At 41.3% G+C, this 13,477-nt stretch overlaps 1 protein-coding gene across 1 annotated transcript in view; it reads right to left on the bottom strand.

Annotated features, from left to right (window-relative positions):
- The window catches only part of NEO1 (neogenin 1), a 208,351-nt gene that overhangs the window by 113,494 nt on the left and 81,380 nt on the right, over positions 1 to 13,477 (bottom strand). The window contains exons 4-5 of the mRNA XM_045285664.1: positions 7,003 to 7,278; positions 3,754 to 3,907 (exon numbers count right to left, since the gene is read on the bottom strand). Of these exons, the coding sequence (XP_045141599.1) occupies positions 3,754 to 3,907; positions 7,003 to 7,278 (430 nt within the window). The remainder of the gene's footprint in view (positions 1 to 3,753; positions 3,908 to 7,002; positions 7,279 to 13,477) is intronic.

Below are 13,477 nucleotides of genomic sequence, written 5' to 3'. Positions count from 1 at the left end.
TCAGGGTGCAGTACAGCAACGATGAAACATAAAACTTTCCTCTAGTTCTTAAAAGCTTCCTTCCCCCAACTATCATGATCCCAATTCTGCCTTACAAACCCAGTTGGACCGGAGGATGTACACTGGTACAGATGAGAACTGGAAGCACAGGGAATACAGGATAGATGATCCCTCAGGACCACTGGTGAGAGTGGCGATACTGGGAGAGTGGAGGGAGGGTGGGGTAGAAAAGGGGAACCAATGACAAGGTTCTACATAACCTCCTCTCTGGAGGTCGGACAACAGAAAAGTGGGTGAAAGGAGACCATTGGACAGTGTAGGATATGACAAAATAATAATAACTTGTAAATTATCAAGGGTTCATAAGGGAGGGGGGACGGTGAGGGAGGGGAAAAATGAGGAGCTGATGCCAGGGGCTCAAGTGGAAAGCAGATGTTTTGAGAATGATGATGGCAACACGTGCAAACGTGCTTCACACAACGGATGTACGTATGGATTGTGATAAGCATTATATGAGCCCCCAATAAAATGATTCAAAAAAAAAAACAACAAAAAAATGTGCTGAAAAACTCAGATTATACACGAGTATATACGGGCTTCAAATAACAAGGGAAATTGCTCCAGTCCCATTAGCTAAAGAAAAAAAATTTTTCTGGTCTTTGGTTTTCTCAGAAGACACCTGGTGGTGTAGTGGAAACACACTGGGCTGCTAACCTCAAGGTCAGTAGTTCCAAACTATCAGTCACTCTGTGGAGGAAAGATGAGGCTTTCTACCTATAGAGTTACCATTTTAGAAACCCATGGGGCAGTTCTACCCTGTCATAGAATTGTTATGAGTCAGAATTGATTCTATGGCAGTGCATTTCGTTTTCTGAAGTCTGACTATAGTATATTGCAGTATGAATTTTCTCATTTATCCTTTTCCAAATGGCTCGATTTCAAAGTTTTATAAATGATAAAGCATGCAAAAATACATTACACCCATTCTCCAGTGAAAAAAGAAATGTGTGGCATTTATTTCTTTGAGAATTCTGTCTGCCCTATTTCCTTCCTTTCAGGGGTTTGATGATACAAATCATCTTTTGATATTGTTTCACAGGTCCCTAAAGCTCTTTTTTTGAGGAAATCAAAATGCATCAAAATGATGCATCTCATAAACCTACTGTTAAAACACACAAAACTCCTTGGTTGGTCAATTTCAAAGCAAAGTATTCTCACCAGGGCCACAAACTGATCTATCCCTTTCTCGGTAAGCCTTACACTTCATTTGCACAGGTTACAACTCACCTCATTTGCAGTCTTATTGACCAATCTCTACAAGGTGACCAATCACAAGGCAGGCTGCAGCCTTAGAAAAATATCCCAAACCAAATTGTTTACAGCTTGCCCAGGAAGTGTCAATCAACCTAGACAAAACTTAACAAGCCCTCTGGGGTAGGAAACTAGGGAAACTCCTCGGAGCTTAGAGTAAAAATTGCTCAAGCTGTTTTTCTAGCGAACCAAGGCAAAAGGTCACATAAAATAACGCATTTCACCATAATGAGGCAAAAATATGACTTAAGGAATTCACTATCATGTTGTCCCTTGGGTGCCAGGGTGTCTAGCCAATACTGGCTTCATCTCTTGACCTCTCAGTCATCTTATGTAAATAATGCCTAGGGGTATAGTTATATTTAGTGAAAGGGGAAAATGTATCTACTCTATCATCCCCAAAGTGGAAATCCTCTCTTTGTTTTTCCAAAATAATTTACATGTTACTGTCAATTGTATAACATCAGGCATTTTTACAACTTGTCCCTTTGCATTTGGACCCAATTACTATTATTCCCCTAAAAAAATAACATCATTTGATTACTAAATTACAATTTTCTTTAAGTCACCTGGCAGAGTAAAAGTTATGTTTTCTGAAAATTCTCGCCCTTTAAAATAGAGTCACATAGTAAGTGGGATCCATTTCCAGCATTGTCTTGGATTTAATAAGCCATGTTTGGTTGGACCTCAAAAAATTTGATATATTAAATACATATATTAATTCTTAGGTATTTATAAAAGCCAGAAAAATGTTCTGAAATACTGCCAAAGTGGTCTTAGGATTAGTGAGTTAGTTTATTGTGCAGACTTGGCTGATAAACACATGTGGGGTTAATTGAAGGGCGGAGAGATAAATGGCTCTGTGAGCCTAGTTTTTCTAGTTTTTGGGTCTCTTGCTTTGTGATGGTCGGATCAGGGTGCAGCTGCCTTAGCCAGTTCCCTGCTTCAGCTGGCAAGGCTCACTTCCTGCAAGACATCCCTGAGGAGAAGTCCCGTGACCTACCCCGATACAGCCCTGGGTGCTGGAGCAGCCATGTGGAGACCCCTGCCAGTGCTGTGATGCTTACACATTCATTGATTCGGCTTTCCTCCTGCAGTCGGCATCATAATGTGTGTTTTGTGAGATGAGGAGGACTTTGTGGGTTGGTGTCAGACATATGGGTTAATGTTGGACTTGTGGGCTTGGGCAGCACTGGGTTGGGATGTTTTCTTGATGTGCACTTACCCTTTATAAAAACTCTCTTTTATACATGAGTTTCTATGGATTTGTTTCTCTAAAGTATCCAGACTAACACAATTAGCAATAGAAGCAAGATATTTATGTAAGATATTAGTATCTTATTTAAGATATTTTACTAGACTCAGCCTATCTAGACTTCTAACTACTTTCCCTCTTTTTCAATTTCTATACCTCTTTCTAATTATGATCTAAATTAACTGATTAAGTTCCATCTACATATCTCTATAATGTTCTAACAGAAACAAAGATATCTCAAAAAACCATTCTGATTCACGGAGACCCTCTGTACAGCAAAATTACATATGGGGCTTACATTCTATTACAGTAGCTATTACTATTGGACAGCAGTGTTCTAAACAAGTAGTCTTAATTGGGAGTGCTTTTGCCTACCCAAGGACATCTAGTAACATCCAGAGACATTTTTGATCGTCACCACTAGGGGTGCGACTGACACAGCTCATGATTGAGGCGAGGCGTGCGATCTATACACATCCTAGAATGTACAGGAGAGCACTCCCACAATGAAGAAGGATCTAGCCCACGGTGTCAAAGCTTGAGAAAGCACGCGTTAGTCTAAAGTGTCAAGTTATACGTTGTAGATTTAACTTTATAAACAAAATACAGTCCATTAACCATCACCACTACCCGGTTCTCTTATCAGAAAACAACGGGGGGAAATGTACCTAGTCCTTCAAGAGATGAAGGCGGTTTTTGAAAGGGATGGCAGGGTGGTTGAAGTTAACGGAGAAGACTTTTGTGGAAGAGAACAAACATGTAATGACAGCACAAGGCTGGTAGGCTCTTATAAGACAAAAGGATAAGGAACACATTTTCTTGTACTATGAGCAAAGGAAAAACTACCCTCAACAGAATGAGTCAGAAGACACAGGCCAGTCAGGACCGGAAGCTTTTATAGCAATTTAAGGAAAGCTAGCCGACAGCTCTAAACTAGTAAGTAAACTATAGCTTCAGAAAGAACAAATGGAAAGCATTATCCCTTAATATTTTGAAAGTACGTTTTCTTGATACATCCTAACCAGACAGAGCATATAAATGTATTTCAAGGATGACATATGACATATTATTATGCGTTTAACCAAAAATAAAACAAAGTAATCACTCGTTCTTAATCGGTAGTCCCAAATAAGATTAGACCCAATCTCAAGATAAGCTTGGAAAGGCTTTCAGGCAGCAACATTTACCTTTCGGTGTCAAGTGCCTCTTCATTTTTCATCCACCTAATGGTTGGAGCAGGAAGTCCCGAAGCAACACAAGGCAACACTGCACTCTGACCAATGACTCTGACTAAGGAAGACGGTGGTTTCAAAAACGCCAAGCTTGAGGGTACCTCGGGATCTAGGGGGGAAATGTGTGTTAAATAAAAGACAATTATTATGAAAGCTCTTTAAGACTTTAATGATGTGAGCCTGCTGAGTCGCTTCCATCACAGTGACTCTGGGTTTCCGACCCTGTAAACCTTTACCCAAGTAGACGGATTCATCTTTCTCCTTCAGAGCTGCTGGTGAGTTCGAACTGTCAACCCCTTGGTGAGCAGCCCAAGACTTAACCCACTGTGCTACCAGGGCTCCTTACTTTAAGGATGAGGAAACATTACTTCCTATTCAGTCTGTGTGGCTTTGTATGACAAAATGCATCGTAAGCAAAAGTGACATAACGTTCCATTTAAATGAGCAGTATTTCTCTGTGCAAATCACTAAGCTAGGCTATGTGGTTCTTAATGGCATCTAAGGTACAACTCTTGCCATTAGGGTGCTTAGTGGACTTTGGCATGAATCTCCAAATTTAAAAGACAGGAGATAGTAAGTGGCCCCTGAGTGATTACAAACGAGCTCAGCACAGACAGAACAAGTTCAGGAGTCTTGGCAGAGGTTTCTATCCCTCCCCCACAGCTGAGTGTTACCTCTGAAAATCTGAGTGTCATCGCTTTAACTTGTACACACATAAACACATAGTCTGCCAATCCTTTTATGTCGTAATAGAGCATCCACCCAGCTCCCACTCAAGCTGTGTATCTCGTACAGAACATTATTTTGTGCTCACTGCACAGAGCTCTCTGTCTGTGGACATATGAAAGGGCCACACACTTACAGGGAGAAGACAGCTTACTGGGGTGATATTTTTAGTCCTGATTTTTGAAAAAGGTAAGACAGTTCTCAGGCAGACAGATGTGACTCCTGTCCCTATACTCCTAGAAAAAGATATTCTGGGGGCAGGGTAACAACCACTAGAACTGGTTTTAAACTTGTCTAACGGATAAATGACAGTTCTGTATTCATGGTAACAAGTAAACACACTAATGAATCAGTGGTGACTAGCTTCCGTGGACAAGCTTATGGAAGTCAGCCAATCAGTGACTGTCTGAGGCTGTACGAGTCAGCCAATCAGCAGCAGAGTGACTTGCTTCCAAAGATGACATGAATCTGGTCCCGGGTCTATAACCAACCACAAAACATGCTTCTAAGACTGATATCAAACCACTTTCTTAGCTAATACAACTCAAAATAAAGGAGATCTGCAGTTTGTCTTACTCAGGACAACTATGCTTGGCTGGCGGGGCTCTCCTTTCCTTAGGATGCACAGCACTGATTTTGGCTTCACACAGTGAGTAATGATCTTATTCTTTGACACCTTGCTTTCTTGGATCAGGTTTTAAGGATTTGCCTGAAGCCTCCTTCAGAGGCTGGGAAGAAATACGACCTTTTGCGATGTGATAATAAAGTCTGGAAGCAGGTTGGGAGATGCAGTGGTCTATGTAAATAGTACTCTCCTTTTTAAAATCTTACATTACTTCCCGGAGAACTAACATCCCAGAGCAAGCCCAGAAAACCCATGACCTTGAATAGAATTAATTTAACAAAACTCTAACAGATATTTATGTGCTAGGCACTGTTTTTTTTTAAAATAGCAGACAAAATTCCACGCCCTCAATGGAGGGTCCTCTAGAATGGAGGGTCAACCAATAAAAGATACAGGTGTATGGTGTAGCAGTAGGTTGTAAAGCACTGACGGCAGAGACGAAATAGTTGTCTGATGCAGAGTGGTCAAAGAAGCCTTCTCTGATAAAAGTGAGAGAATGAGTCAGGCAGAAATATGAGGGAGAGGATACCAGCAGTAGAAACCAAAAGTGCAAAGCTCCTAAAGAGAGAGGGCATGTTTGGAGTCTTTCAGAAATATAACAAAATCAAAGTCACTACCACAGTGCCCCTATAGCACAGGGTAGAACTGTAAGTTTCCAAAGCTAGAAAGACCCATCTCTCTCCCCAGGAACTTGGTGGTTTCGAACTGCAGACAGTGTGGTTAGCAGTCCAGCCCATAACGACTATATCACCAGAGTTCCTACTTCTAGGCACACACGGTGGCCATGCTCAAAGTAAGGGAGGGAAGAGGTGGAGCGGGGGACTGGGGGGTGGAGGTACTATCCTAATTACAGAAAGCAGTGCTGGTCAAAGACTTTGCCATTTGGTCTGAGATGAGAAACCATTAAGGAGTACCGAATGAGCAAACAGACGTTTTTAAAAATGATGTGACTGCGGCTGGAGAACACAAAGGGCAGAGATAATAAGGACAAAGAAAAGAAGTTACATTAAAAAAAAAATCACCTCATGGCCCATCAGGAGCAACCGTGATAGTTGTAGCTCTGAACATGGGTGTCATTTTACAGATCCATTCTCAGGCTGAAAAATGAGCCTGTGAAGCAGTCATATAGATATAAAAACTGTCCAAACAAGATATGGCTAGCCCATTAGATCCATAAGCTCAGATTGGAAGTGGACAGACGACAGGCATCAAGCAGCTGGCTGTGCGAACAGAGGCTTCGAGGCCATGAAACAGCAAGAGGGTAGAGGGACTATGATGAGCCGTTAATGAGGGGCAGTTCTGAGTAAGCAGGAGTTTTGAAGAGGAGAAAAGATGGGTTATGAGGAAATTCAGTGGGGACTTAGGGAGGAGCTGAGTTTACATTCAAATGGGAGAGCACTATAAAACTCTAAGAACCCTTGTTTGCCAGCATCTCTAAGCCACCCTATTACACTGTTAGCATCCGATTCACGTCATAAGAACCAGCCTGAGCCTGATTACTGATTTTTGCCAGTAAAAGGACCTAACTTTAGCAGGCACCACATTTGGGAATTACGAAAGTAGGCAGGAGCTTGACAAAAGACACAGTGCTAGTGTTCCTTGGCCCAAGGACAACGTGCCCTTAGACAATGAATGCACTTTACTGCTTGATAGAGTTGTACTGATTCAAGGATTCATTAAAAATGGAATTCTTTTGGTATGTTTTCTGTTTACCCCCTTAAGAACTGGGGCCCGCCTTATGCTGCAATAGCTTGCCACGGCACATACTAACAGGGCTTATTCAAACACGTCTGAAGGGCAATTTGCAGCCATACATAAATCTGAAAACATTCATCCTAATAGTGAATTCATACCTGGAAGAACTTTCAATTCGGCTTCGTCACTATACTTGGGCGGCCCACCGCTTTCAACTACGCAGCGATAAAGCCCCCCATCTCCTTCAGTCACATTGCTGATGACCAGCGTGCCGCTTGGGAGCTTGATCACTCTTTCATCCAGAAGAAGGGGCAGTCTGTTCTGTTCCCACCTCACAAATGTGACCAAGTCTGCGTTCACTTCACAATTCAGAATCGCACTGTTCCCCACATACGCAGACGAGTGTTCTGGCTGGCTGGCAAATCTTGGAAGACCTGGATCATCAAGGGAGGAAAAAGAAAACATAGTTCAGCATTACTTACAAATAGCTATGGAGGCCAGGGTCAAGTCAGCTGGGGACTGCAAGGTCAAAGTCTGTGGGGAGTCAGGGTCAAAAAGAAGATCCCTGTGGCCAGGAACTTGGTTATCTACAGGGACACTGAGCAAGTATGTAAATATACCAAGAATCAGAGTCAGATTTATCACAGGTGGAGAAGCAAGGAATAAATACGGAAAACAAGAGCAAAATAAGCCCCACACCATTAGAGTAGAACAGAGGTGTCACTGTAAACTTACTGTTTTATGTCATTATAGTTAGATATGGAAATAAGTACATAAGTTTATGTGTGAAGGTTATAGACAATTCATATGCCATAATTACATATGCATTAATTAATAAGCATACATATGTATCTTAGCTGTGTCCATAGAGAAGGCCTAGAATCAGTGTCATCCCCTTAGAAATGAGTACAATATAATATACCAGAGCTTGATTTTTCACTGAATAAAGCAGGAATCAATGTGTTCATATTAAAACAAACAAGTAAAGGGTATAAAACAAAATGGATGACATTAGGAAAAAAACCAGCATTTGGGAACCACAGAGGTAAGAATCACCAATGGATGCTAAAGAGGTCATGAAACAGCAAGATGGATGATGAACAGGATATTTACAGAGAGAATATTAAATGGTCTCTTGCTAAAATACGTATTAAATGATAGAAGTATAAAACAGTGATTTGTTTTCCAGTAGAGAACTATGTCATAGACTATTGTGGTCACTGCATGTCACTGAATCGATTATGACTCATAGCGACCTGATATGACAAAGTCAACGTGTCCTACGGGGATTCCAGGGCGCTAATCTTTAAGGAAGCAGGTCTTCTCACCTATGAAGCTGCTGGTGGGTTCATAGCACCAAACTTTCTGTTAGCAGCCAAGTTAGAAACTACTGTGCCACAGGGCTCTAGAGACCATCATCCAAACCCACAGTCGATTCCTATTCATAGCGACTGTACAGGGCAAAGTGGTGCTCCCTAGGATTTCTGAGACTGTAAATCTTTATAGGACCAGACTGCCTCATCTTGTTCCTATGGAGTTGCGGGTAGTTTCAAACTGCTGACCTTGCAGTTAGCTGGCCATGCATAACCCACTACACCACCAGATAAGAACCATATGCACCTGGTCTGATAGGAATGGACCTCATTTATTCCTGGGGACTGCCTTATTTGGATCAAGGTATTGAGGCAACATGACTGCAACTTACTCTTAACGCTTCAGCTAAAAAATGTGCATGCCTGTGTGTGTCTATAGGGGAAGGGAAGGAAATGGGGGGAGGGAAGGTATAGCAAATGTTAACATTCAGGGAACCTGGGTGAAGGGTTTATGAGATTTCTTGGTTCTGTTCTTGCAATTACACTGAGTCCGAAATAATTTCAAAATACAATGTGACCAACAATGCAGCCATAAATATTCTATAAATGCCATAGAATATTGCAGTTAAGATCCTCAGTTCTGGAGTCACACAACCTAAATTTGAATCTCAGCTCCACCACTTCACAGCTATGTGGGTGGGTGGGTGGGTGGGGACCTAGCTTCTAGTCCCAGTCCTGTATATAAAACGGCTTAGTATTTTCCTATATCATCTCATATGCTTCAAATAATCTCTAGACTACCCATAATATCTAATACAATGTAAATGTCCCGTAAATTGCACTCTCCGCTCCCGAGTTGCTTTGCCCACTTACATGGTCTCTCCTCATGCATGTGGTCCTTTCTCTACGTTTCCCTATCAGTGATTTAAAAATTGGAGCCTTGGTATCATTGTAAGTTACATATTGAGCTGCTCACCTCAAGGTCAAAAGTCTGAAACCACCAGCTGCTCTGTGGTAGAAAGAGGAAGCTTTCTACACCCCCTCAAGAGTTACAGTCTCGGAAACCCACAGGGGCAGTTCTGCTCTGCCTTACAGGGTCAAGAAGAGCCAGGATCGACTGACTCAATGGCAGCGTGATCACAGGCCTATTTCACAGTTATGACAAAAGATTAAGCATACTGCATAAACAACCCATACATATCATAGAACAACAACAACAAAAAAAAAACAAACCAGGGTCACCACGTTGATTCAGAGTCATAGGGTTTTTAAGACTGTAAATCTTGATGAGAATAAACCGACTTATTTTCCTCCGGAAGAGTGGCTGATGGCTAGCAGGTACCACCAGGATTCCTTATACATAGCATAGTGCCTATAGTAACAAATACTAGCTGTGATTATTATTAACAATAGTCACATCTAAAAAGTCACTCTGAAATGCTTAGAATGTAACAGAATGTTTTTCTAAAAACTAACATATTAAATCATAAGACACAATTCCAGGTTTTCTAGTTTTTATGAGAGTGATTAGTCTAGATGTTAAATGATACACTGACAGTTTTCTAGCCCTGCCACCATTATTTTTTTTTCTTACTTTTCATTTCAGGAGGGTGTTTGTGAAGGGAAAAAATAAAGATGCAGTTACCTAAATGCTTACTTTTAAGAATGTAATAATTAGAAGAATTTAACAAAGATAAACACAAAAACTAATAAAGAAAAAAATCTTAAATAAGACCCACAGCTGATGAAAGTTAAAAAAAATCTTTCTTGAGCTTTTATGAGGATGAGTAATTTTAAAAACTATAAATCTACAACAACATATGGGTTATCAGCAGACAAGAGATTTCAACGATTCTGAGCAGGAAAGGCAGATGGAAGAATTAGTAACTAACATATGTGGAAAAGGCTGCAGCTTCCTGTGCTCACAAGAAGAAGCCAGTTTGTCCTGTTGCCTAGGGAGAATTGCAGGAGAGAACAGACAGAGAGTGGGAGGGAGACAGGGGGCTGAGAAGATGCATTTAGACCACCAGCCCCCTCCAGCTCAGGGCACAAAACACCCACAGCCCAGCTCCGGACCAGGCAGGAGAGCAGAGATTTTTGTTTGGGTGGAACGACAGTCCAGAGAAAAAGAAGCATCTAATCCACTTGGTGTGCTTTTAGTAATTTCCTTCTACTTATCTCCATTCAAATCTGTTTCTATTGGTTGCAACCAACCATCCAAAGTCTTTTTGGTCTTTTGTGTGTGTGTTTTTTTTATAAGTATCAAATTTATTTGTGGTTTCCAGTAGTGAGACGAAGAATGAGGTATTGCTTTTGGAGTACTAAGTTTCAGTTTACAGTGACGAAAAACTCACATTCAGAGGAGACTTGCTCCAGTGATTACTATAATTTCTGTCCGTGAGTGTCTTTTTGAATGGCAATGTGGCAAATTTTTAATCGAGATAGAACTATGGTACCATAAATTTCCCCATTTTAGGAGGACAATTTTCGGAGGCTTTTAGTGTCAGAATTGTACAACCAACACCACAAACTAATTTCAAAAAAGTTCCAACACATTCCCAAAAGAAACCCTCCCTTCATCAGCAATCCCTTCCCATTCCCCAAAACACCCCCTCTTCCCCACCACTCAGCCCCAAGCCCTAGATACCATGAGTTGACTTTCCTGTCTCTGGAGATATGCCTCTTCTAGACGTTTTGTGTATGGAACCATATAACATGTGATCATCTGTGACTTAACTTCTTTCATTTAGCATAATGTTTTTGAGGTTTATCCATGTTAGACTCCTCTGAATAATATTCTAGCGTATGGCTATAGCACATCTTGGTTGTTGATCCAGCAGATGAAGGACATTTAAGTTATTTGTATTATCTGGCTATTAAAAATAATACTGTTATGAGCATTCATATGTAAATCATACGGACATATTTCTTCATTTCTCTTGGGTAGGAGTATTTCTACTAATTCTAGGCATGGAATTGTTGGCTCATATGGTAACTCTATAGTTGACATTCCGAGAAACTGCTACACTCATATCTTTTTAAGTTAACAAACAAAAAAGGGCATTATCAATGATCCAGCGATCCCAATTTTAGTATAGGCATTAGTACAGCCAGTCCCTGGGTTATAGACATCCAGTTTACATATAATGCCTACAGATAACAAGATGTTGTCTTGTCCTATGCCCATCCTCGTGAAAACAAAACAAACCACACTGCCATCTAGTTGATTCTGACTTACAGTGATCCTGTAGGACAGAGTAGAACTGCCCCTTTGGGTTTTTGAGAGATCTTTACAGGAGTAGTCAGCATCATCTTTCTCCTGGGAGGTTAGAACCGCCAACCTTCTGGTTAGCAGCTCAATGCACAGCCCACCATGCCACCTTGGCTCCTACTTGTACTTGCCCTTTAATGTTATTTGAATTTGCCCTCACTTGGAAACAATTGAATCAACCCTTCACTCACACTCACTCACTACTCTCAAGTTGATTCTAATTCATAATAGCTCTACAGGACGGAGAACTGCTCCATAAGGTTTCTGAGAATATAAATCTTTACAGCCTCATCTTTCTTCTGAAGGGTGACTGGTAGGTTTGAACTGCCAACTCTGGGGTTAGCAATGCTCAATCCACTGTGCCACCATGGCTCCTGGAACCAAACCCTGCAGCAACAAATTCTTCATTACACTCACCTCCACTTCATGTATAGCTTTTACATCACTGAAAAGGCTAAATAAGAATCATTCAGATGGATCTACAAATTATCTTAAACATACAGTGAGGAATGGAACCTATTCATACCCCAGGGACGATCTGATCTATTCTGTAATAAGGTCTGGGAAAATGTATTCACTAACAGCATTATCTATAAGATGAAAAATAAATTATCTACCTAATTGTTGATCAAAATGGGAATCTTTAAATAAAAATATAGTTACAGAATGGATATAACTATTTAAAAGGTTTATTTAGCTATAATTTAGTTATGCCTTTGTCATAATACCCAAGGATTAAATGACTCCTATAGAACCCTGTCTGCAGCCTCCACAGAATTTACCACCTTCTGTTATAAGAATTGTCTGTTTACTTAAATAATGGGTTTAAAAAAAAAGATTCTGATATAGCAACTGAGAGGGAGAGTGGAAGAACTCGGTGGAGGAGAAGAGAGGGTCAGCAGAAGGGAAGAGATCACCATGCAATGGGGAACCATGAGCAAATGCCAGAGGGCAGAGAAGGAAATGGAGCCAACTGCAAACATTCAGTATCGTCAGAGTTTTAAAATGTGGTGGGGTGGTAAAAAAAATAAAATAATAAAATAAAATGTGGTGGGGTGGTTGCGGAAGGGGCAGGGGCAGGGTGGAATGTTTAAGTATGAGGCTGGAGAAGTAAAGGCCAACTCATGAAAGGCCTCCAGAGGTCTGTTACAGAGTTTAGATGTTAAGTTGAGGTTACTGGAAAGCCGCGGAAGGATGAGAAAGAGGGCTCTGGCCGCTGCTGGCTGGGAGGAGAGCAGGAGGGAGGGGCAGAGTTTCAGCTTTGAGGAAGAACCCACAGGAGGGACAATGAGTAGCCAACTCACGGAAGGGTCAAATAGAGAGAGATGATAGAGGATTCGGATAGCTGAGAGGGAGAGGAGCCAAGAATGGTGCTTATATAAGAGATTTATGAATATACTGTAAATGATAACCAGACGCGGCTTTCAATGACTTGACTAAGGAGGTTTTTATGCTAATTAATCAACCATGTGGAGGGAACTCTGGCAAATCAATTTTAAAGGAGGGTGGGGGAATTGCCAAGTGGGTCAGATTATTCTTTTCCTTTTTCCTTTCCCATCTTCAATCTGTAGCTTTAGAATAATTACAGTAGCTGTACACCAAACCCAAAGATGCTAACTCAAAGGCTGGTCCTTCACATCCACCAGTCTTGCCACAGGAGAAAGATGAGGCAGTAGGTTTCCATGCGGATGGCAGCTTTGGAAACTCCACGGGGACATTCTACTCTGCCCTACACAGTCACTCTGAGTCAGACGTTAGTGCTGCTGCATCGAACTGAAATTTAACGCTGAGAGTTCTGCCTGAAAAGAAAAGGAGCCATTGTGTTTGGAGTCTGAGACGGGAGACCAGGACCTGGGAGTGAGACTGAGATGGAAGACGTCTCCCTTCAGCTCCATCTTCACTTGTTAGCATCTCACCAAGGTCAGTGGTAAAAACAGGATTTAGAGATAATACAACTTTTGTACAATCTGATATTTTCACAAAAACTAACTAGTTCATCTGGTACACACTGAGAAACCGCTGACCTGACCTAAGAAACCCTACCAGTGT

This window comes from Echinops telfairi, unplaced genomic scaffold, assembly GCF_000313985.2.
Source record: "Echinops telfairi isolate 266 unplaced genomic scaffold, ASM31398v2 ScPeMD7_7475;HRSCAF=8513, whole genome shotgun sequence".
Classification (NCBI taxonomy): Eukaryota; Metazoa; Chordata; class Mammalia; order Afrosoricida; family Tenrecidae; genus Echinops; species Echinops telfairi.
The sequence above is the reverse complement of the archived record's forward strand: the minus strand, read 5'-3'. Positions and strand labels throughout refer to the sequence as shown.